A 24,908-nucleotide genomic window follows, 5' to 3' on the forward strand; every position below is an offset into this window, starting at 1 on the left:
AGTTGTGTGAGGCAGGCTGGATGGGTGAGTGGGTCTTTTCTGGTCAGTCACTGTTATATATTCATTGTTTTATCTAAGAGAATGAACCAGCTGGGAGAATAAGAATTAGGAGAAGTGATTCACAGAAGTTCAGTGAGAGGATCAAAGAGCTGGGGCATAAAACTCGGAATATTTCAGAGATAGGGTGGAAAAAGATCAAGGAAAGATTGTTAATCGGAATGAACATTTTGAATTCAGTGTCTTGCGAAACGTGGAGCCAGGCAAGGATAAAGAAATGAACAAGCAATGGAGATTCAAATGAGTTGGTATTTGTCGAGGCCATTCAGGGGGAAATTTGGAGAAATTGAGTCTTGAAACAAAAATATTATATATTTGAGCTGGAGATGAGGCAAGGTAAGGATGAACGCAAGCAATGCTGTAGAGGGGTAAGTGTGTGGTCTTATTGACAGATAGCTGTAATTTCAAATGTCACATCCTAAAATAAACAGTGGGTGTCCCTGCAATATAGTTTTTTTATGGATACTTGGAAACCCTTTGACAAATTCTCACTTCAAAGAGTATCAATAAAATTAAATTCCATGGAACTTAGTGTACAATGTAAGATTAAAAAAAGGACCAAGAGTAGCGTCAGATTGGCACAGACACGATAGGCCAAATTGTCCCTTTTTATGCTGTGATTCTATAAATAAGGGAGATGCTGTGCAGAACAATACATGGATCAGTATCAGATAGTGGAGATGCTGAGTGGAGTGAGGGTCAGTGTCAGACTGGGGGCAGGAGGAGAGATGCTGAGTGGAATAATGCAGGGGTCAGTGTCAGACTGCAGAGATGCTGACTGGAGTGATGTGGGCCAGTGTCAAACTGAAGCAGGGAGGTCCAGATTGCAGTAAAGTTGGGACAATATCAGATTGGGCCAGGAAGGGAGGTGCTGTGTTGGGTATTGCAGGAGTCAATGGCAGACTGGAGAGACGCTTAGTGGAGTTGTACATAATTTATGCCTAATCACTTGCTATTCCCCATTTACCCAAGAGGAAGAAACCAAGGTAGTTAGGTTTGCATTAAAATTTGAAGTAGGGACAGAAGATGGAGCTGAAATCATGTGGGATGATTTAGATCTGTTAGACAATTAGGCAGATGAATAGCAAATTTAATTTAAAATGAGATAAAAAGTATTAGCACATTGGAAGAAATACTTCAGCTGTTCCTGGGATTGGGGGGTGGGGGGATGGTGGTTATGAGGAAAGGTTGATCAGTCTGTATCCGTTTAAGTTTAGAAGAATGAGAAGTGATCTTAGTGAAACATATAAGATCATGAGGGGACTTGACAGGATGGATACTGAAAGGATGTTTCCCCTTGTGGGAGAGACTGGATCTAGGGGACACAGTTTAAAAATAAGGGGTCACCTTTTTAAGGCGGATTTTTTTTTCTCTGTGGATCGTGAGTCTGTGGAACTCTTCTCCAGGGAGTGGTGGAGGCAGGGTCATTGAATATTTTTAAGGCTGAGTTAGATAGATTCTTGATTTTCAAGGATATCAAAGGGTATAAGGGTAGAAATGAATGGGGAGTTGGGGTTACAGTCAGATCAGCCATGATCTTATTGAATGGCAGAGCATGCTTAAAGGGCCGAATAGCCTACTTCTGCTCTGAATTGGTATATTCGTATTATGTAAATACTGTGAAACAATTCTGGGAATAGAATTAGGAAGAAGGGAACTAATGTTGGGAGTCACAGCAAGCTTGTCAATATAGAAATGTTTGCAGCTATCTTTGGCCAGATGTGCCAGGTGGATGACCCATCTTGCCTCCTTCTGAGATGCCCAGCAGCACAAAGCTGGATGTCAGCCATTTTGATTTTTGCTGATGATTGCAGTGTTCAGTTCTGCTTGCAATTCTCAAGATTGTGCCTGCATGCATCAAGATCTGAACAACATTCATCCTTGGGCTGATAAATGACAAGTAACTTTTGTACCATACAATTGCTAGGCTACGGCCATTTCCAACAAGAGGGAGAGCCTAACCACTCCTCTCTCATTGACATTCAATTACATTATCATTGCCAAAAGCACCTCCATCAACTTCCTAGAGATCACCATTGACCAAAAACTTAACTGAACCAGCACACTGTGACCACAAGAGCTGATCAGAGTTTTGGTACTCTGTGTGAGTGACTCACCGCATGATGCTCCAGCTGTAAGGCACAAGTCAGGAGTGTGATGGAATCCTCTCCACTTGCCTGGATCAGTGCAGCTCCAGCAACACTCAAGAAGCTCGACAACATCCAGGACAAAGCACTCCACTTGATCAGCACCTCATCCACCATCTTAAATATTCATTCCCTCCACCATTGGCACACCACGACTGCTAGGTGTATCATCTAAAAGATACACTGCAGCAAATCACTAAATCAACAACATCTGCAAACTCACAACCTCTACCACCTAGAAGGACAAAGACAACAGGTGCATGGGAATAGCACCACCTCCAAGTGGCACACCATCTTGACTTAAAAAATATATCTCAGTTCCATTGTTATTGGGTCAAAATCATGGAACTCTCTCCCTTTTGGCATTGTGGGAATACCTTCACCACACAGTTTCTTCTGGGGCAGGGTGATCAGCCAGAGGTCATGGCCCACATTGGTACCAGTGACTTAGATAGGATAGATGAGGGTAGCGCAGTCGATGTTGTCTACATGGATTTTAGTAAGGTATTTGGTGAGGTTCCACATGGCAGACTGGTCAGAAAAATGAGATCCCATGGGATAAGGGGAAGGTGCTGAGTTGGATCCGAAATTGGCTCAGTGACAGGAAACAAAGTGTAATGGTCAATGGATATTTTTGTGAGTGCAAAGCGGTTTCCAGTGGCGTTCCACAGAACTCAGTTTTGGGGCCCTTGCTGTTTGTCGTATATATGAATGATTTAGACTTAAATGTGGGAGGCATGATTGGGAAGTTTGCAGATAACACAAAAATTGGCCACGTAGTCAATACTGAAGTCAAAAACTGGCTGTTGTCTCCAGAATGATATCAATGGTTTGGCTGAGTGGGTGGAAAAGTGGTAAATGGAATTCAATCCAGAGAAGTGTGAAGTAATTCATTTGGGGAGGGCAAACAAAGCAAGGGAATACTTAATAAATGGGAAGATATTGAGAGGGTTGAGGAAGTGAGACACCTTGGAGTGCATGTCCACAGGTCCCTGAAGGTGGTAAAGAAAGCATATGGAATGACTTTCCTTTATTGGACAGATATTGAATGCAAAAGCTGGGATGTAATGATGGAATTGTATAAAATGCTGTTTAGGCCACAGCAGGAATTTTGTGTACAGTTCTGGTCACCACATTACAGGAAGGACATAATTGATCTGGAGAGAGGGCAGAGGAGATTTACAAGAATGTTGCCAGGGAAAATTGCAGCTATGAGGAGAGATTGGATAGGCTAGGGCTGTTTTCCTTAGAACAGAGGAGGCTAAGGGGTGATCTATTAGAGGTGTACAAAATTATGAGGGCCTGGATAGGGTAGACAGGAAAGACCTGTTTCCCTTAGCTGAAGGATCAACTACCAGGGGGCATAAATTTAAGGTGATTGGTAGAAGGATTAAAGGGGACATGAGAAAAACCTTTTCACCCAGAGGGCAGTGGGCGTCTAGAATTCACTGTCTAAGTTGGCGATTGAGGCTGAAACGCTCAACTCATTTAAAAGGTACCTCGATATGCACCCAAAGTGCTGTAACCTGTAAAGCTACGGACTAGGTGCTGGAAAGTGGGATTAAAAATGAGCAACTAGCTTCTTTTTTCTCTTTTTACAGCTGGCACAGATACGACGGGCTGAATGGCCTCTTTCTGTACCGTTACCTTTCTATGGTTCTATGGATGGCAGCGGTTCAAGAAAGCTAAAATTAGGAATGCTTAGGAGGCCAGAATTAGAGGAACACAGATACCTTGAGTGGTTGTATAGATGGAGGAGATTAGAGATAGGGAGGGGTGAGGCAATGCAGGAATTTGAAAACACAATGTGAGAACATTGAGTGAATGAAACTTGACGAGAGGTAGGATGTGAGCTAGAATTTTGGATGACTAAGTTTACAGAGGCCAGGAGTGCATTGGAACAGACAAGTTTAGAGGTAAAGATACGGTTAAGGGTATCAGTAGCGAATGAGCTGAGGCAGGGTGGAATGAGGTGGTGTCATAGAGGTTAAAATAGGTAGTCTTAGTGATGATGTGGATATGTGATCAGAAGCTCATTTTGAGGTCAAATATGACAAGAAGGTTGCAAATACTCTGGTTCAGTCTCAGTCAGGTGCTGGAGATGGTGGCAAGTTTGTGGAGGGGACCTAAGATAATAGCTTCAGCTTCAGTTTTCACAATGTTGAATTGGAGGAAGTTTCTGCTTATCTAGTAGAGGATGTTGGACAAACATTCTGACAATGTAGAGACAGTGGAGGGGTCAAGAGAGATGGTGGTGAGGTGCAGTGTCGTCAGCAAGCATGGAAACTGAAACCGATTTTGGGTGATGTCACCAAGGGGCAGCATGGAAATGAGAAATAGGGGTCATGGATAGATCCTTGATACAGCAGGTAATTGGGTGGAAATGGGAAGAGGAGTCATTGCAGGTGACCTGTTCATGATTAGACATGAATGGAACCAGAGGAGGGCAGTCCCACCCAACAGGACAATGATGGACAGGTGTTGGAGGATGATGAAGTCAAAAGGTCCAGACAGGTTGAGAAATTTGAGGAGAGAGAATTTGCAGTCTTTGCAGTCACAATCGCATAGGATGTCATTTCTGACTTTGATAAGAGCTGTTTCGATACTGTGGCAGGGCCAGAAACTCAGTTGGAGGAATTCAAAAATGGAGTTCTGGAAAAAATGGGTATGAATTTCTGAGATGGCAACACATTCAAGGACTTTGGAAAGGAAAGGGAGGTTGGAGATGAGGCTTTGTTACTACTTATCAAATGGGACATTCGTGCTTTGAAAATAGTTCAAGGTAGAAAGACTGATCCCAAATGTTTCAGGAATGAGTTATGAGGAAAGATTCAAGGAGCCTAAGCACTACAGCCTAGAGAGAAGATCAAAGGGAGTGGCTAGTAGAGGTATTTACTAAATGGTACAGATAATGCTTTGAGGTAAGACAAGCCAGTTAAAAATGTAAATTTCTACAGATCTTACTAATATTTCTTTACTCAAGGAGTGATCAAACATTTGGAATAATCTTGCCAGGGAAAGAATTTGATTTAGAGACAGGGAGCTCAAGATTGAGTTGAATGCTGGGCTGGGTCAGCTGAAATAATAAAGGGGCACATTCAATGGCCAAACGTTCAATTCTATATTCTTTTCCCTTTGCAAATATGAATGAACATGTATTTCCAACAAATTTTTTTGCTGTTTTGTCTTTTTATTTGTTTAATTGAATAAGTTCTTCATTTTTCCTAATCTCAGGATTTGTGCAACATAAATGTGATTGACAGGAGGAAAACAACTATGAATCAAAGGCACAAAGATAGATCATCATATAGCCCTAAAAGTTGCCCAAGAGCAGCCATTTTAAATTAAGAGCATTCAAGTTTCTCAAGAGTTTCAGTGTAAACTTGGACCACCATACGTTGAGCAAGGATTACTTGGTAACATCTTATTTACCTCCGGCTGGTGATTGCACCCTGCTGATCACTGCTTGCTTCCTTCACCAAGTTTCCTTTACAACAGATAATTCGCTGTTTATTCTGATAGGACGAGGCCATGTAAATGGCTCCAGATGAGATTGCAGGACCGAGATATCTGGGATTAGGGATGTCCAAGTGAGCACGACTCGGAATACTATAAAAACAAAATAAGCGTGCTGTTATCTTATAGGGCTTGTTTTCTTGCAATTGTGCTATCTAACAATTGGAGATGGTGCCAGGAGACCACCTTTCAATCGCAGTGAATAACTATCCTGGTTACGTAAGGCTCAGCACAGCATAGCATTGGGTGAATAACTTTGTTTCCCCCAATCCCCATTACTTTTCATTCTTTCAAAAGCCCGTTAGTGACACTGATATGGCATTTTTTTTGCACTGCCCTATTAATTCTCCTTACAACTGAGTAGTTTAATAGTCCACTCAATGGGCACCAAGAACCCCCCATATACTCTGGAACACAAATTATATGTAAGGAAAGTCAAGCAGAGGTGCTGTTTTACTCCCTTCAAGGTCATTAGTGAACCAGGTAAGTTTTTACATCACTGCTGTTTTCATGGGTTATTTTTCTTGGGCCAGCCCAGAATTTCAATTTTATAGTTTGCCAAAGTAAGTTTTCAATTCAAAACAATTGCACCCGTATAATATATTCAGTTCTGTATGATATAATGTTAGTTCTATCAGTAGAAAATATGAATTGTTGGGTTGACTTTGGAAAAGTAAGTTGGCAGCGAGACCAAATCATAGGGTGGAATCATCCCAGATTTGCACCAAGTGTGGTAGCGGGCATGAAAAAAGTCATTTTACCCGCTGGTCGCAATGGCAGGTTTTTGAAGCGTATCATCTCCTTCCCAGTGTGTCCCGCCTCATTAGTTATGCATTCACAGGAAACACACCAGGTCGCTGGCGGGGCAGCCTCTGATTCAGTCGCCCTGCCACCACCTCAGGCCTTCAGTAACCTGGGGACCATATTTAAAGGGCGCCCCTGCACAGAGCTAGCTCTCTCTAAGGCATCGGAAGCTACTGGAAAGTCATGGCCGCCAAAGGGAGAAAACTTGCTGCCCCCAAATTTAACAACATCTCCCTCAGGTGCCTACTGGATGCAGTGGAGGTCCGCCGCAAAGTCCTCTACCCCCGGCCTGGGCGAAGACCAGCAAGCAAGGCCACCAATCCAGCATGGGAGGCAGTGGCAGCAGTGGTCAGAGCCAATACCCTGCAAAATAGGACAGCCAACCAGTGCCGAAAGAGGATGAATCATCTCCTCTATTCTGCCAGGGTAAGTCACTCTTCTCATCACTCTCAACTCACACACTCACAAACCCATCACACATCCACAGGGATCTCACTCACTGCCAGTTCAAGGGACATCACCATTCACTCTCTCACACACACCTTCATCCGCCCTGCAGATCATGTACTCATCCTGTCCATGGCATCATTCACCACCCACACATGCCAGGCATCCTTCTCATCTGGCCTGGTAGGTGTCCAGGTTACACACACTCTATTTGTATTCATGCAGGCAAGCTGGCACACAACAAAAGGGAGAGGTGGAGGAATGCCCGACATCAAGGTCCTCACAGACTTTGAAAATATAGTCAATCAAGCTGGCTGGCGATGACCTTGACCGTTCCTGTGCTGACAGTGAGGTCGAGTGCTTGACCAAGCGAGGACCCAGCAGTGCTAAATTCATCAGGCAACTATGCTGTGAGTTCTCCTGTTCTGCAGTGCTCTGCCATGCACTAATTATCTCTCCTCGCTTTCGCAGGATATCTGGGAAGCAGCCGACTCAATCCCTGAAGACACCTCAGAAGAAGAATCTGATGACACCCTAATTCAAGACCCATCCTTGCGCTCACCCACACCCTTCACCAGCACAGAGACACACCCCTCAGTGGGACCTAATTCTAGAGTATCTGATGAGCACTTTGCTGTCTGAACAACAGTAGGCGGAGGCAGGGACTTCCCAGGTTTCCAGTGCTTGGAGGACTGCAGGAGGCCAGAAATCTGCTGAGTCTGAGTCAGACGAGGGGTCTCTGGACCCGGTCATACCTCAGTTGCTGGAGTTGCAAAGGCAAGCTTGAGAAAATGAGGAAGGGATCTCCGCTGCACTCCTCAGATTGCAAGGCACGAGTCTTTCTGCCTTCAGTCTGAGGTGATGGTGCTTTGGCATGCCAGCGCTAAGGTCAACACTGGTAGGATGGCAGCTGCCAAGGAGACCTTGGTCCAAGACATTGGTCCTGCCCTGTTGCGCAGGCTGAACTCCATGGCACCATAGATGTCAATGTGAGAGGGGTGCGGGGCAGCTCGATCTCACTCCAGCTTCCCCTTCTCCTCAAGGAGTCAGCTAGGGGCCCTCGGGCACCCACAGGAAGGACAATCAGCAGATGTACCACCCCAGGGCCATCCATCCAGGTGACTCTGGGAATGTCTGGCCCATCCGAATCCCCTCTCCCTGTGACCCCGGCAGCTCCAGCTCCACAGGCTGAGGAGGGTGTCACTGCCACACAGCAGGACCCCGAAAGCAGGCCGGGACTCTCCAGGTCTCAGCTCTCCAGAGGACATTTGCCAAGGTCATCACAGACAAGGTGTAGCAGTCAGCAGGCTGTGTCCACCTCTGCTGTGGATGCCAAGGGAGCACCAAGATGTAGCGGCAGGGTTAGAAAGGTTAAGAAGAGGTAGCTGCACAGCCTGGACATGGGTGTTAATCACTTGTACATAATGTTCACTATTGTAAATAAACTGCCAACAATGTCTCCTTGCCTATGACTTCTTGTCATGATGAGCAGAATTTGTGTCACTCAGACGTGAAACCTTGGTTCCTGCACAAGGCAAAGGCAGGTGGCTCAGTCCAGGGCCTCTTTGTGCAGTGTGCAACCTTCAGACCAAAGTGATGGTTCGGCTTCACACTCACTGGACACATTAGTGATGCCCGCACCTCGACGGTGCTTGTCATTGTTGCCAGAATGTTGTGGGCAGGTGTCACAGAGTTCTGTCATTCTCTCTGTGTGCTCTCAGCACCTTTGAGGTGGGGCTGGTCCCCCGTCTCTTCAGCACTTGTGAATGGTGACGCTGTGCTCCTTGAAGGGGACAGGTGCTGAAGGCTAACAAAGGATCAGGTGCATTTAAAGTTTCACAGCTGCGTCTCCATTATATGATGCTGATCACAGAGCGCAAGTGAGCTGCCCTTAGCCATGTGAAGATCTTTGGAGTGCCTTCAATGCATGTCATCATCATGGTCCTGGAATCTAGCGACTATTATGGCCTCCACTCCATCTCCATGACATGAGCCTGAGCACTGAAGGTATGTGCGCTGCCATCAGCCACAAAGGAGTCAAATGTTCACAGATGCAAGGTGAGGTCCTCACTGTATTGTGTCATCATCCCCTACGAGTCTTGCAGCCATGAGGGCCTCCAGAGTGCATCTGCCTCGTCCGGCCAGTGCGATGGCCTCATCATCAACGTCCTCGCCACTGTCAGCCTCTTCAACCTCCTCCTCATTGTAGGAGACTTGCAACTCTTTTATCTACCCCTCAGCCAGGTCCTCCCCCCATTGCAACACTTGGTTGTATACATACAGCAAGTGATGATGATGCATGATACCCTCGGTGCACTGTATTGCAGTGCTTCAGCAGACCTGTTGAGGCACCGGAACCTCATTTTCAAGGTGCCTATCATTTGCTCCACCAAAGTCCAGGTCACAGCATGAGCCTCATTAAAGCATTGCTCTGCTGCAGTCTGAGGCTGCCGCATGGGCGTCATCAGCCACATCCTTTGTGGGTGGCTCTTGTCCCCGAGGAACCAGCCCTGCAGCCTCTCTGGACCCTGGAAGATGTCAGAGATCTGAGACCTGCTGAGGATGTAGGAGTTGTGGACACTCCCTGAGAATCGTGCGCAGACCTGCATCTTGCCTTTCTGGTGGTCACACACCAGCTGAACATTCAGTGAGTAGAAGCCCTTGCGGTTGATGTAGTTGACTGTTTGTTGCCATGGAGATCTAAGCACCACATGAGTGCAGTCAATGGCACCCTGCACCTGTGAAAAACCTGAGATGTGCACAAATCCTAGCGCTCTTGCTTCCTGGCTTTCCTGATCCTGGGTGAAATGCACAAAGTTCTGTGCCTTCACAAAGATGGCATCCATGACTTCCTGGATACACTTGTGAAATCTCACAAAGGTCACCTGTGGAACCTTGGAAGGAGCCACTGGCATAAAAACTGAGCGCTGCAGTCACTTTCACGGCCACTAGCAGTGGATGCCCTCTATGTCCCCATGACACCAAATCCTGCAGCAGGTGGCATATGTGACCAACCAGTTCCCATGACATGCGCAGTCTTCGGCAACATTGGCTCTCAGTCATCTACAGGAATGACAAGCACTGTCCATAGACCCTGGGTCTAGCAAAGTGCCTACGGCAAAGGATCTCTGTGGATCTTCAGCTGCGCACGCAGCAGGCCCTGCCACGTCTTCATCTTGAGGGAGCTGCTCCTCCCTTTGCCAAGCCAGGAATCTCCGTCACACTCTTCTTCTCTGCTCCTTGCAAGCCATGAGGCATATCGGTAAATCACCAGGCTCCATGATCCTGATGTTCTTCCCCTGCATGATCAAAGACAGAGATGCGTGTGTTGGCATAAGTGTCCTAAGAACCCCTTTGGTTAAGTCTGAAGGTCCCTTCACACGTGCAGAGAAGTGCTGGCCACCACTGGCCAGTTTGTAGTGCGCTCATTGGCTGACCGAAACGCTACCCACCTTCGTCCCACTCCACCTGACAAATTGGCGGCAGCTTCAGCTACTGGACTACATGTTGTGCTCTCAGTTCAGGTGCAGGCATTCTCCTAAGCCACATTGCAAGGCTCTGTTGTTAGCTTGAACCATGATGGATACTGGTCCAAACCCTAATAAAGATAAAAACAAAAAAACTGCGGATGCTGGAAATCCAAAACAAAAACAGAATTACCTGGAAAAACTCAGCAGGTCTGGCAGCATCGGCGGAGAAGAAAAGAGTTGACGTTTCGAGTCCTCATGACCCTTCGACAGAACTTGAGTTCGAGTCCAGGAAAGAGCTGAAATATAAGCTGGTTTAAGGTGTGTGTGTGGGGGGCGGAGAGATAGAGAGACTGCTTCCCTTAGTGACTGCACCATGGCCACCTTTTGCAAAACCAATTGTTCTGCTGCTCCCTAAAATGCACATTAATTTGCAGTCTGCGCCTGAGGGGTGAAACGCTGTGGAGCATTTGATGGCTTTTGCGTTGCTTGAGTGGGCAGAGTAGCTTCAGAAGCCTGACCCCAAGTTCGTCAATGGAGCTGCAGCTGAACAGTCTTAGCTGAGGAAGAATGCTCATTTTTGACAAGCTTTTCTAAGTGCATGGCCTCTTCCCTCAATCCTCTGCACCCACCACCACACCTCCCCCTGCCAAACCAGGCATGTGCTTGTGTACTTCCTTCAGTTTGTGCTGCCTAGCCCCCAAGCCCTTCGGCCTGACCCGCACCAGAGCCGTTGCCCTGGCACCGCACTGAGAGCCATCTGGGGAAAAGTGACTTTTGTGTACCCCAACCCCCCCGAATGCACGCCGTCCTTTCCTTGATGTCCTACAAGCGAAGCTCACGAGCGCCGTGCAAGGTTGCATGCACTCACCTTTAAGTCCCCCTCGGAGTTCAGGTCGCCAGGTGCACGCCTTTTAAAGGCGAGTGTAAAGCACGCCATTCTGAAGTCATGCTGATGTGGGCAGTGAATTTGATTTGGAGGAATGATTCTGTCGAGGGGGGTTTATATTGAGATGCTTAGGTGTTGAAATTAGGTTCCCGACAAGCAGCAATGGGAAACATGACCCGTCATTAGCAGGTGGAGTGGACAATTGCAAACAAGTTACATGATGGCATTAAACAGATTTTTGGCGTTCTCGCCATTTCGTTCTCCCCCAGCCGCCATAATGCCTGCCGTCAATGAGACCGGACGATTCCGCATAAAGATTTGTTAGGTTGCTAATCTGTGTTTGAACTTTTATACACTGAAGAATTCAGCGAAAGTGTCAACAATTCCAGATGTCTCATCTTAAAACTAAATTAAAAGCGATTTCTTTGGGATCGACTCCATGTTTGTGAACACCAATATTCAGAAAAATATCTGAGAAATTGCTTCCTGGATTCTCTCCTTGGTGCATGAATTACAAATACAGGATTTTATAAGACAGTTACAGAGACACAGACACGGAGAGGGAGACAGGAACAGCTGCTTTTATGAAAAGCCACCAAGCAGGATGCTGGTGAGAACCGGTTCTCTGTTTGAAGAGACAGGGCTTGCGGATATTTAAGGAACGAGGAGTCGCCGGAATAGGTCTCGCTGCTGGAAGTCGGTTTGGGGATACTCACAAGACAGAAGGAAATGACTTTCAAAGGACACCTGAGGAAATGCCCTGGTGTGGTAGGGAGAAGGGGGCCTGCTGAAAAGCCAGGAGCCGCTTGGAACCTAATCTTCAAGATTGCATATCTGCTAGGAGCATGCTGTAAAATAAAAGTGTTATAAAATATTTTGGTTGTGTTAGTTAATGGGGAAGTACCTTTTCTTTAGTTTGGTGTATTAACTCCCTGTTAAATCATATTTAGTCTATGTCGGTTTGTTACAGTAAAAGTCTGAAAATGTTGCCCTGCAATTTTTTCTTTAGGTTGCTGGGTCATTCGTCCCTTTTTTAAAAATGTTTTCTCGTCTCTATGGGGAATGTAACCTGGCCCACGAAACAAGTTAACAAAGTACCAAAAAGCATGCGATGCCCTGGGAGCGGGTAGGGGGAGAGACTTGAACCTGTTACTTAGGCAGCTTTGGAGCAGGGTTGCACCCAAGTTTCACCAGCAACTGCAGCTGTACAAATTTCCTGTAGTACTCCAGCAACTACACGTTAACAAGAAAACTTCAAAAGGAGATAATCTCAAAGGGGAGGATTTTCCCCTCGTCGGTCGGGCCTGGGAGTGGCTGGTCAATGGTCCGCCACCCATGATTGGCCCCGACGGCCAGCCAGCACGAGTCACGCGCTGAAACACTCAGCGCTGCCTGGCAGGGGGTGGGAGGGGTGGGGTGAGCATGGAATTCAGCGCAGGCACTGGGGGAGCATGCAGTGAAAGCTCCCTGATAGTAGAGAGCTGCCTCAGGGAGCTGAAGATTTCTAATATTCAAAATAAAAATTAAGGTAAACATGTCCCACGATGTGATTCTGTCACATGAGCAGGGACAGGTTAAACATGAGATTTAAAAATTATTTCATTTTTAATTAACATTGGAAACCTCATCCCACCTGTGGATGAGGTTTCCTCAAAAATCCAAAGGCTGCTTGGCCTTTTTGCCCACCCACCAGCCATTAGGTTGGATGGGCAGGGAAAAATTCAGTTTAATTAATTTATTAATGGGCTTAGCCCCTTTATTTGTTAGCAGGTGTGCTGCCGACTCCTGCACGTGCCCGCTGACTGAAATATTGCACGCTATTTCAAGCTCATGCATGTCAGACGCACTGAGCTGAAAATCCAGCCCTAAGGCACTAAGTCTGCATGATGACAACCATTTCAAAATCTTGATTTGAGTTCAGGATGGTTTGGATTTCTCCTATTCATTCACTGAGGTAACAAAAATAAGGCTGACTGCCCTCCTCACCAGTTACATCATCACTCATAGCAAGTTTTCATTTAATCAAACTCAAGTGATATTCCTAATGTACCCCTAAATACTTTGTGACAATAAGAGAAGGTTTACCAGACTAATACTTGGAATGGGCGGGGTGTCTTATGAGGAAAAGTTGGACAGACTAGGGTTGTATCTGCTGGAGTTTAGAAGACTAAGAGGCGACTTGATTGAAACATATAAGATCTTGAGGGGTCTTGACAGGGTGGATGTGGAGATGATGTTTCTTCTTGTGGAAGAATCTAGAACTAGGGGTCGCTGTTTAAAAAATAAGGGGTTGCCCATTTAAAACAGAGATGAGGTGAAAATTTTTCACACAGAGGATCGTGAGCCTTTGGAACTCTCTTCCTGAAAAGGTGGTGGAAGCAGAACCCTTGCATATTTTTAAGGCAAAGGTGGATAGATTCTTGGTAAGCAAGGAAGTGATAGGTTATTGTGGGTAGGTGGGATGCTGATTTCAGGTTACTATCAGATCAGCCATGATCTTATGAAATAGCGGAGCAGGCTCGAGGGGCTGAATGCCTACACCTGCTCCTTGTTCATATGTGAAGTAGTTTGTGTTGGGAACTCCCACACCCCAAGAAATGGATTGAAAATGCCCCAAATTCATGTTACACAGAACCTTTACAGCTGCAACAACTTGCATTTTTATAGCACCTTTAATGTAGTCAAACTTGCTAAGCTGCTTCACAGGGCCCAATCAGACAAACATTTGACACAATCTAAAGGAGGAGATATTAAGACAGCTGACTAAAGGATGAGAAAGAGGTGGAGCGTCAAAGAGATTTAGGGAGGGTATTCCAGATCTTAGGCCTAGACAGCTGAAGGCACAGCCACAAATGGTGTGATCAAGGAAGTGGAGAATGCTCAAGAGGAATGCAGAGCTTTTACAGGATTGTAAGATTGGAGAAGGTTACAGAGATGGGGTGGGGGGGAGGGGGAGTGGTAAGGCGAGGATGAGATTTGAACACGAGCGTGAAAATATTTAAAATGGAAAGAAAACCAGAACCCAAATCTAACCCAAAGTTAGGCAAAACTGCTGTCCATATCCTGAGTTTAAGTTTATGGAAGGTTGAAGATGGGAGTCTAGCTAGGAGGGGATTGGAATGGTCTTGTCTGGAGCTAACAAAAGCATGGATGAGGGTTTCAGCAGCAGATGGTTTTAGTGAAGGAGAAGATATGGATTTGGAGTCTCAATTCAAAGTCAAATAGGACATCAAGGCTGTGAACTAAACAGCTTGACCAGACTCAAAAAACTGCTACCTTATTCCACCATACAACACGTGCTTTTGTTACAAAACCTCTAATCAAGAATCAGCTTGGGAGATGAGCAGAAAGCGGCAGTAAGCAACCTACGGAGTTACGGCAGCTCCGAGTTGCAGGATCGTGGTAAGCCTCAAGCTTGTGAGATGGACAGTGGGACGGTCAGCTAATGGGAGGGCCGGCAACGACCAGGAAAGTCAGGAAGCAGGATAGGCTGCTCCAAAATGGGGCCAGTTGGGTCACGCAACCCCAAATCACACCTAGCGTGAAACGATGTTAATGTGAATCCACAATGCTAACTGAGAATACCAGCCCCATGAAAAACACAATATTTAAATTAAGATGGGGCAAATTAAAATGAGGACTTATTCTGATCTAGACTAAGACATAGCAGAGCGGGTTGTGTGCCTGGACTGCAGTCTGTGGGAGTGTGTGGCCAGCGAGCACATCTGCAGTAGATGACACTGGGCGAAAACGTAGCAGGTGGGCAAAACGATGTTTTACCTGCTGGCCGCAATGGCGGCTTTTCATGCCGTATTGTCCCAAACCTGTCGAATTGGTATGTGTTCCTGGGAAACATGCTGTTTCCATGGCGGGTGGGCTCCAATTTGCCTGCCCGCTATCACCTTGCCGCATCATCACGCTGGGCGCCATATTTAAAGTCCAGCCATGCACTCACATCTCAGTGCTTCCAGCCCATGACTGCTGCAAGGAAGATGTCCGTGAAAGGCAAAAAGACCACAGCCCCCAGGTTTAATTAATGTTGCGGTCACTGAATGCCTTTTGGACGCAGCAGAGGCCCGCCACAGTGTCCTCTACCCTCGCTCTGGCCACAAGATGGGCAGTGACATCAGCAATCCAGCATGGGAGGTGGTGCAGCGGTGGTCAGCTCCAATGTCCTGCAAAAGAGGACAGCCACCCAGTGCCGCGACAGGATGAATGGTCTCATCCATTCCATCAGGGTAACTCACTCTTCTCATCACTCTCAACTCACACTCACAAACTCATCACACATCTACAGGGATCTCACACCTCAAGGGAGAACACCGCTAACTCACACACACCCTCACATCAGACTCACACCCACTCGAGTTCACGTCCTCATTCTGTCCTACCCCCAGGGTCCACATCTGCCTCTAAAACCCCAACAACCACCCTCGCCGTATATTCTATTGCTATCCTCGCCCAACTCTGCCCTTGATCATTCCCACTATTCCTTCATACCATTCCCTCCCTCAGTTCGCTCCCCAGGAGGCAGACATGTGCCTATCATACCCTTCCCTTGTACGTTCACCTCCGGACTCCTTCCCCACTCTGGATCCCTTCTCCCACCTAGGAACCCGTTCCCCTCCACAAGTCCTCCCCCCGCCAGACTCCACCTCTGCTTAGTCCCTCCCCCTTCCTGACTCCTTTCTCCACTCTTACTTCTTCTGCCACCCTTAGTCCTTCTCCCCTCTCAACTCCTTTCTCCAGCTTTACCTTTTCTTCCAGCCTCATTTCTTCCTCTAGCCTTATTCTTTCCCCCTTCCTGACTCCCTCACCCTTACTTCTTCTTCCAGCTTTACTCCCTCCCCTCTTCGCATTCCTTCCTCCTCCCGGACTCCCTCTCCTCTCCGCTCTCGTCCCCCCTCCGCATCCTTCCCTTACACCTACCTCCCCATCTTCTCCCCCCGTACTCCCTTTTCCCACTCCCAACCTCACCCCCCGACACCTCTTTCTCTCCCAGCTGATCCTAGACCTTCCTCTCCCAACCCCTTGACCATAATCCGTTGTGAGTGTCAACGATGACTATCCAACTTCCGTGAGCTGCTTTGCAGCAAAGCCACATCCATGAGAATCCGCCCAGCACACCATTGATGTTCCTCAGTGTGTCGTTGCTGTCGGGCTCCAGCATCTTCTGCTCCTTGGGTGTCCACGATGTGAGCAAGGCCCTGGCGGGCAAGTCCCGACTTCTGCATGTTACACTTGACAAGACGTGTTCAACGCTGGCATGCTTTCCCGCCATCATGGGTGGACAATCCAGTGGGAGGGTGAATGAGTCCGGCGGGCTGGCCTTATAATATGCTGATGTATTACGATGAGGCTCCTGACGTCCGATGGCGAGGAGCAGACAATCGCAAACTGGTTTCACCACGTTGTGAAGTTGATTTTCAGCCTTCTCGCCATATTGACTGCTGATGCCACCGAACGCGCCCGATGCTGGGGGCACGGACGATTCCGCCCTCTGTCTCAGTCACAGATCTGGATTGCAAGCTGGAGACACATAAGCAAGGGGGGGGCAGTGTCTGGGAGTTTGTTCTACATCGGTCACACCTTGTGGAGAGGTACAGTTGCAGAATGGGGTTGGTGTGACACATGGGGTACACAGATTAAGGGCAACCAAGATAAGATAGTGAATGAAGAACCGCAGATACTGATACTATCCAAGATGTACTTGTTACTTGTGAGGATAAGGATAAAGATCATCAAAGGGACAGCCAATATATGGACATGGCACTGAGGAGCAGGAGGAGGTCATGAGGAGAAGTAGGAGGAGGATGGTAATATAGTACTTGTAGAGGATTCAACAATTAGATAGATAGTACACTTTCTCAGCAGGGTTGAGAGTCCGACATGGTATGTTTCCTACTTGGAGAGAAGCTGAAGAACATCTTGAATTTGCTCAAAAGGATATTGGAGAAGGAGGGAGGGGATCTAGCCATGTTGGGACTAACAGCAAAGGAAGAGTAGGCAAGAACTCCTGTTTGTAGATACCAATTGAGGGCAGTCTTTACACGCCATCTGGAGGTGCTCGAAGTGCGTATTGCAAAGCAGCCCAACGCTGATTCACTGGGCTGTGAGGGTCACAGCTACAAGCCATCCTTTGGAGGGGTTCCCACTCCACAATGATGACCTGGCAACTGTGGCCACATTTTATTTTGTTGAATGTTCAATTCTTCAGAGGGTGTCTCCACGTTGAGGCACCCTTGTGATCCCCAACCTGCTTCAGCAGGGCCCACCTCTGCTAATGGAGCTCCAGAGCTGCAAGCCCTCTGATTGGGCCTGCAGTATCAGGAGCCCATCCATCTTCTTTAATTGGACAGTGAGCTTGGAGGTGGCCAAGTTTGCTGAACTGGTCTCGCCACTGGTGAGTGTGGACTGAGGATCCTCTTTTGGTCCCAAAGCCCAGGAAAATCCAGCCTTTTGTGTACTCTGCACAGCTTACATTTCCAACTAGCTTTGTATTGTCAGCAAAGTTGGATACATAGCTTTCAGTCTCTTTGCCTAAGACATTAACGCAGATTGTAAAAGCTGAGGGCCCTCCACTTATCCTTGCTGCGCTTCACTAATTACAGTTTGCCAACTTGAAAATACCCTTAGTTTTACTCTCTGTTTCCTGTTTGTTAACCAATCCTCCATTTATTCCAATATATTACCCCCAACTCCATTAGCCCTTTTCTTGCCTATTAACCCTCTGTGTGGTACCTTATTGAATTCCTTTGGCTTCCCTTTATCTTAGTTCATCCAGTTACATCTTCAAAAAAGCTCTAATAAGTTTGTCAGACATGAGTTCCCTCTCGTAAAACCATGTTGACCCTGTCTGATCATACTTTGTTTTAGAAAATCAGAAATTCATAGTATGAAAATAAACTTGCAAGGGATGTCAAAATCAGCACTAATTTTTTCACAACTATATTAGGAAGTTGCATTAGCCAGGAGTAATGTGGGCACCTTAAAAACTGATATAATAGTGATATTGTCAATGAAAAGAAGTAAATGGCAGACATACTGAATAATTTATCTGCATCAGTAAAAGAATGGGTCAGCATGCTAGACATCCCAAGGAAACTAGTACTGAATCAGGGTCAGAGACTCATCTAAATTAATATAAACAAAGTAACAGTAATGAAGAAAATAATGGCACGAAAGAGTGACAAATCCCCAGGACCAGATGGTTTCCATCCCAGAGTTTTAAAGGAAGTAAATGAGAACTTTGAAAGATTAATGTTAGGACATCTGCAAAATTCTCTCAATCTGGGAATCGTTCCTTTAGAGTGGAAAATTGCACATGCCATTCCATTATTTAGGAAAGTTGAGAGATAAATCAGGAAATTATATGCCAGTTAGCCTAACATCTGTTGTCAAGAAATTGCTGGAGTTTATAATTAATGATAGGATGACTTAACACCTTGAAATTTTTCAGCTGATCAGAGAAAGCCAGCATGGTATGTAAACAGTGGGTTATGCCTGACGAATCAGATTGAATTTTTGAAGAGGTGCCTGAAGTAATAAGACAGGGGAATGTCTATGGATGTCATTTATATGAACTTCCAGAAGCATTTGATAAAGTAGGTCATAATAGACTATTAGCTAAAGTTGGAACTCATGGCATTAAAGACAAATTATTGACCTGGTTAGGAAATTGACTTAACGGCAAGAGACAGAGAGGAAGGATAATAGGCAGGAACTCTAATTATCAGAATGTGACTAATGGTATCCTGCAAGGTCTCAGTTATTCACTGTTTTTATTAACTTACAGGGGATAGAATAGAAAACCATATATCCAAATTAGCTAATGACACAAAGTCCGGTGTTACTGTAAATAGTGTAGATGGAAGAATAAAATTACAAAGCGATATTGATAAAAGCGAATGGACAAAACTGTGGTTATCCATTTTGGACCTAGAAAAGACAGAACAGAGTACTTTCTAATGGTGAAAAGCTAAAAACGGTGGAGGTCCGAGGAGGCTTGGGGTCCAGGTACAAATCACTAGATGTGATGAAAAATTACAAAACTAATCAAAAAGAAAAAATGGAATGGTCTTTAAATCCTGAGGTCAGAAAACAAGGGGTTAGAAGAGTTATGCTTCAGCTATACAAAGTACTGGTTAGGCCACACCTGGGGCAGGATTTTAAGGGTCATCGGGGGGGCCTGGCGGGTGGGTCCGGGAAATGGACCGCCGCCTGCAATTGGCCCCCAGCCACGACTTCACGCTGGCTGACCAATTAACGGCCAGTCAGCGTGAAAGGCACGCTGAGAAGCTCAGCGCTGCCGGGGTGGGGGTGGGAGGAGTGCGAGCACAAAAGTCTGAACATGTGTGGGTGCATTGAAAGCTCTCTCAAGGTAGGGAGCTGAAGAATTTTAAAATCAACAATAAAGATTTTGAAAATGTGAAAACCATGTCCTGACATAGGACTCAGCCACAATAGCATAAACAGAATAAAAATACTGAGCAAATTTATTTATTTAGTTATTTGTGTTTTTTTTTAAAGAGACCTCATCCCGCTGGTGGATGAGGTTTGCTAAAAAATCCAAAAATACAAACCGTAAGGTTGGACAGGCAGCGAAAAATAGCTTTTAATAATGGATTAATGGCCTTAATAGGTCTTTTAATTGTGGGTAGGCATGCTGCCGACTCTCATGCGTGCCCACCAACCGAAATATTGCACGAGTGCGCAATGACGTCGGGACGCTTGCTCGACATCATCGCTCACTATTTTACGCCTGATCAAGTTGGGTGCACGCCCACCTGCGGAACATAAAATCCTGCCCCTGCAGTATTATGAGCAGTTCCTGGCACCGCACATTAAGGAGGAAAGGGTGTAACATAGATATTATCGGAACGACACCTGGCCTTCAAGTGTTTTTTTTCATTCATGGGACATGGACATTGCTGGCTAGGACAGCATTTATTGCCTATCCCTAACTGCCCTTATTCAGAGGACATTTAAGAGTCAACCACATTGCTCTGGGTCTAGAGTCACATGTAGGCCAGACCAGGTAAGGACTGTAGATTTCCTTCCCTAAAGGACAAATTACATGGAAAGATTACACAAGCTAGGGTTGATTTCAGAAGGCAAAGGGATAATTTTATCAAAGTTTTCAAGATATGAAAGGAAACAATATATAGACATAGTCTAAAAATTAGCGCCTGACCTTTCAGGAATGAAATTAGGAATCACTTCTATACACAAGGGGTGATAGAAGTTCAGACTCTCTTCTGCAAACAGCAACTGATGCTAGATCAATTGTTAATTTTAAAACTAAGATTGATAGATTTTTGCTAACCAAAGACAGGAAGGGATATAGGGCAAAGGCAGGTATATGGTGTGAGGTCAGATCGGCCATGATCTCACCAAATGGCAGAACATGCTCGAAGTGCTACATGGCCTACTCCTGTTCTGATGTTCTCCAGGATGAACACCATACCACCATGTTGTGCTGTAAATGCTTTCAGCTAATGTTCTCCCCTCCCCAAGTAGATCTTCTTGGATGTGTTTTCAAAGGGTCTATTGAAAGTAGAGTCAGCTCAATGTCACTGCAAATTTTTTTTTGTGGGGGAGGGTTGGTGGGGAGGGTGTGGTAGAAAATAGGACAGGAGATAAAGAAGACCTTGTGTTCTAGAGATGGATAACTTATTTTCGCTGGTATAGATTATGTTTGGTCTTCTTAGGGAAGCGCGCCATCCAAGAACGATACCTTTATATTCAATGGAAGTAGGTGCTTTTGTGGTGCTGGTCAGAAGACTAAATCAACATCCACTGAAAAACTACATTTTGTAACCTATCATTATCAAAAAGGTGTATGTGCCTTAGAAATACAGACAGAAATACAGTCAGGAAGATATAATAATTTTCATAATGTTGTTGGAATTTACTGTAAAATAGAGCAATAGTGGGATGTGTCTATATATATATATATATATGTGTGTGTGTGTGTGAGTGAGAGAGAGAGAGAGAGAGACTTAATTGGATTAAAGGCAGCTTGTCTCAAGGCTTTGATGTAAACATGGTAAAGTTTAGAATGTAAGATAAAAGAACATTTCCATTTTTAAATAAACCAGACTAGATCGTTTTCAAAGGAGGGGTGAAATGTGTCACCCAGCCAGGTGAAGTTTAGAAACAGTGTGTTTATTTTCCTCAAAGATTACCGACAAAACTTAATGCTTTGAGAGGTTTTTATTATCAGGAAGATAAAGTCCAAAGTGAAACAATGGGAATTTGTATTCAAAAGGAAAAATATGTATAAAGGAGTGAAGATTATGTGTAAGGGTAGGCATTTTGAGATCTAACAAGCGTGAAAAGCCTTCAGCATCTGTGCCTAAAGCTGCTGTCTTCAAAGGACTGATGTTAAGAAAACTCACTTTGAATTCGACTTGCTCTTTGCCTGGGTCTTTTAAAATCTATGTATTTTACTGTTGCCTTAACACAAGTGTAACTGGGAGTCAGATTAAGTCGGGGATTTAGAAGTTACCATAGTACTAATTTGTAGATCTATGTATGTGTTTAAAATAATTTCTCTTACCAATAAATGTTTAATCTAGTTTTGTAAGCACTAAGATTTTGTGGTCTTATTACTACTGGATTCGAGGCATGCATCTCAAAATTTATACAAATTGCAAAACAAGTTGTGGCAGTTGTTTCAAATTTTCCTTTGGGATCTGAACAACTCAGCACATACCATCGGCTGTGCCAAAACAACACCATGCTATAAATCTGGTGACTGGCCCACCGAGTTACCATCCCTGGTAACTTAATACTTGAATTAATGAAAATCTAAGATCCTGTCTGGGAGAATTAGGTTCTTACCTAAATGATGAAACTTCTCACAGATATAGTAAAAGTATTAATGGAGGGTGAGTTAGTCAACCGTGGTCAGAATTTGTTAGTATAGAAATATTTAGCAAAGGCTCAGACAGTGTTTAATAATCAGGTCAAACAGTGTCTCATCATGCTCTCTGGCTGGAATATACGGTTGCTACCTAACCCAGCATCCTTCAGCCTGTTGAAAGCATGCTGACAGTTAAGCTGTGTATTATGAACTAATTCAAAAACGTTATTTTATATGGATTTCTCAACACTGACTGCAAACAATTTGATTCAGGACTTACCCAACTGAATTGCGGCCCTGAATCTCAATAACTTCCACGGAGTTGACATGAGTTACAAAGAGGTACGGTTCTCTATAAACTGAAATGATCACACATAGAGCACAATGGATTAGAAGCTGAACTGTCCAGTTGGTTCATTTATAGAAAACTTGTGGAAAAGTGATTAAAGGTTACTGTCCAGAAATCACTTGCTATGTATTGCCATGTGAAATCTTGGATCAACAATAACCTGACTCATTTCTGCTGTGAATATCAAACTATGTGCATGTTTACAGCCAATTGTCTTAAATGCTAACAGGATAAAAAAAATGGGGTCAATGCATTAGTATTTACAATTCCTACTGAATGCTAGTAAAACTAATAGTTACATAACATAGTAAACATAACAGTCTTGAGGTAATAAAGTATCATAGCTACTGAGGAGGAAATTTTAATCTGCCCCAAGACAGGTGGAGAAGGGTTAACCTAACCTGCCACAACATGCCTACTTCCAGTTTTAATCTCAACAGATTAGGATTAGTCAAATAATCCACTCTGGAACAATAGGTTAGTGATTTTAATATGTTAAAGAGGCTGCAGTCGTCAGATTTTGGCAGCCATTTAAATTTAATGACTGTTGGCTAGTTTTCCCAAAGTTCTGGAAACTGGGTAATCAAAAGGGAAGACCAGAGCTACCAAATGCAGTAGGTAAGTGGTTGTTCAGCACTGCTTGTGGGCCAAGAGGAGCAGGAGTCCTTCCTCCCAGCCCCTCAAGGAAACCTACAAGATTTCTCACCCTCAATCCCGAAAATCCAATCTCTCTCTCTAACATCTGATCTCTCTTCTTGCTGCTGGGTTCCAAGCCAACTTCCCCCACCAGAATTCCTAATTTTCTGGGGACTGTTCACAGGTGCTGCCTTGAATTGCAGGCTTTTCTATTCAGCAACCAGCCAGCCTCTTAATCTGGCCAATTGTAGGAGGAAAGCAAGTAAATAATTCTAATAAACTCCTGCTGTTTAGTTTTTTAAGACCTCCACATTCCTGGCTGCTGACACAGGTCCCTGGTCGCTCCCTGGAATTATCAGGGCTCTATAGTATACAACACGGAAACAGGCCATTAGGCCTGGCTGGACCTGAATTTGTGTGACTGTTGTCCCATACCGCTTCATCTAACTCTGTCATCTTATACTTTATGTGCTTATCTTAAATGTATCTATCAACTATTCCTTATTGTCGTGAGTTCCACATTCTTACCACTTTTTGAGTAAAGAAGTTTATCCTGAATCCCTAATAAATTTATTAATGAGTTTCTTGTATGTATGGTCCCAACTTTTGGTCTCCCCTAGAAGTGGAAACTTCTTCTCTATGTCTACCCTCACAAACTCTTTCAGATTTTAACGATTGCTATCCGGTCACTTTTTGCCTGCTCTTTTCTAGAGAAAAGAGTCCCATGCTGTTTGGCCTTTCCTGATCATTGTAACCTCATAGCTCTAGTAACATACTTGAAAATCTTTTATTCACTTTCTCTAGTACTTCTATACCCTTTGTATACTACGGAGACCAGAACTGCATTCAGTACACAAAATGTGTCTAAACAAGTTTCAATACAAGTTTCACATAAATCTCTGCTTTTCAATACTATCGCTCTGGAAATGAACCTCAGTGCTTGGTCTGATTGTTTTAATGGTTTTATGTTTTATGAACCTTTATTTTTAATTGGCTGTTTATCTGCATCCCTAGATCCCTTTGCTTCTCTATCCTATTGAGACGCTTAAGCAGTATGTGGCTTTCTTATTCTTCCTACCAAAATGTAATACATCGTGCTTATCTGCACTGAAATTCATAAGCAATTATATGTCTATTCTGAAAGTTTATTAATATCTTCTTGAATTTGAATGCAGTCTTCCTCACTATCTGCAACGTCCCCCAATTTGGTGCCATCTGCAAATTTTGAAAATATATTCACAATTTCCAAGTCCAAATCATTTATTGTTTAAGTCATCCTAACCCTTGAACTATACCGGTTTCAGAATTTTGCTCTCAGAAACTCGGTGTACAAATTCAGAAAGGCCCGTGAACACACACTTACCAAATGCCAAGGGCAAACGTCTCCACTTCAAGTCATCAGTGCGACTACGCCTTCCGTATGAATCAACAATGACTCCGAATTCTATTGTGGGTTCGAGGAGATTGAATAAACAATGAGTTGTAAGTGGTGAAATTGCTCAAAAGTCCTATTAAATGCTGGTGGCAGGGTGCATATTACAAGAAACTTCCATTGAACATCAGAGCATGGTTCAAGGAGCCATGATAATATCCATCTATACTGTTACCTAACATAAAATACTTGGGAGATGCAATTCTTAGTAAGCTGATATCTTGGAAGGTAGTATTAGTATTAAAACTCAGCACAAAAGGGACAACATAAACTACTGATACTTAAAGTGTAGATCTG

At 44.7% G+C, this 24,908-nt stretch overlaps 1 protein-coding gene across 1 annotated transcript in view; it reads right to left on the reverse strand.

The window, feature by feature from the left end:
* The window catches only part of cita (citron rho-interacting serine/threonine kinase a), a 225,547-nt gene that overhangs the window by 9,136 nt on the left and 191,503 nt on the right, over window positions 1–24,908 (reverse strand). The window contains exons 44-46 of the mRNA XM_041203457.1: window positions 24,543–24,623; window positions 22,475–22,553; window positions 5,637–5,813 (exon numbers count right to left, since the gene is read on the reverse strand). Coding sequence (XP_041059391.1) covers window positions 5,637–5,813; window positions 22,475–22,553; window positions 24,543–24,623 — 337 coding nt within the window. The remainder of the gene's footprint in view (window positions 1–5,636; window positions 5,814–22,474; window positions 22,554–24,542; window positions 24,624–24,908) is intronic.

The sequence above is a fragment of the Carcharodon carcharias genome, chromosome 13 (assembly GCF_017639515.1).
Source record: "Carcharodon carcharias isolate sCarCar2 chromosome 13, sCarCar2.pri, whole genome shotgun sequence".
Classification (NCBI taxonomy): Eukaryota; Metazoa; Chordata; class Chondrichthyes; order Lamniformes; family Lamnidae; genus Carcharodon; species Carcharodon carcharias.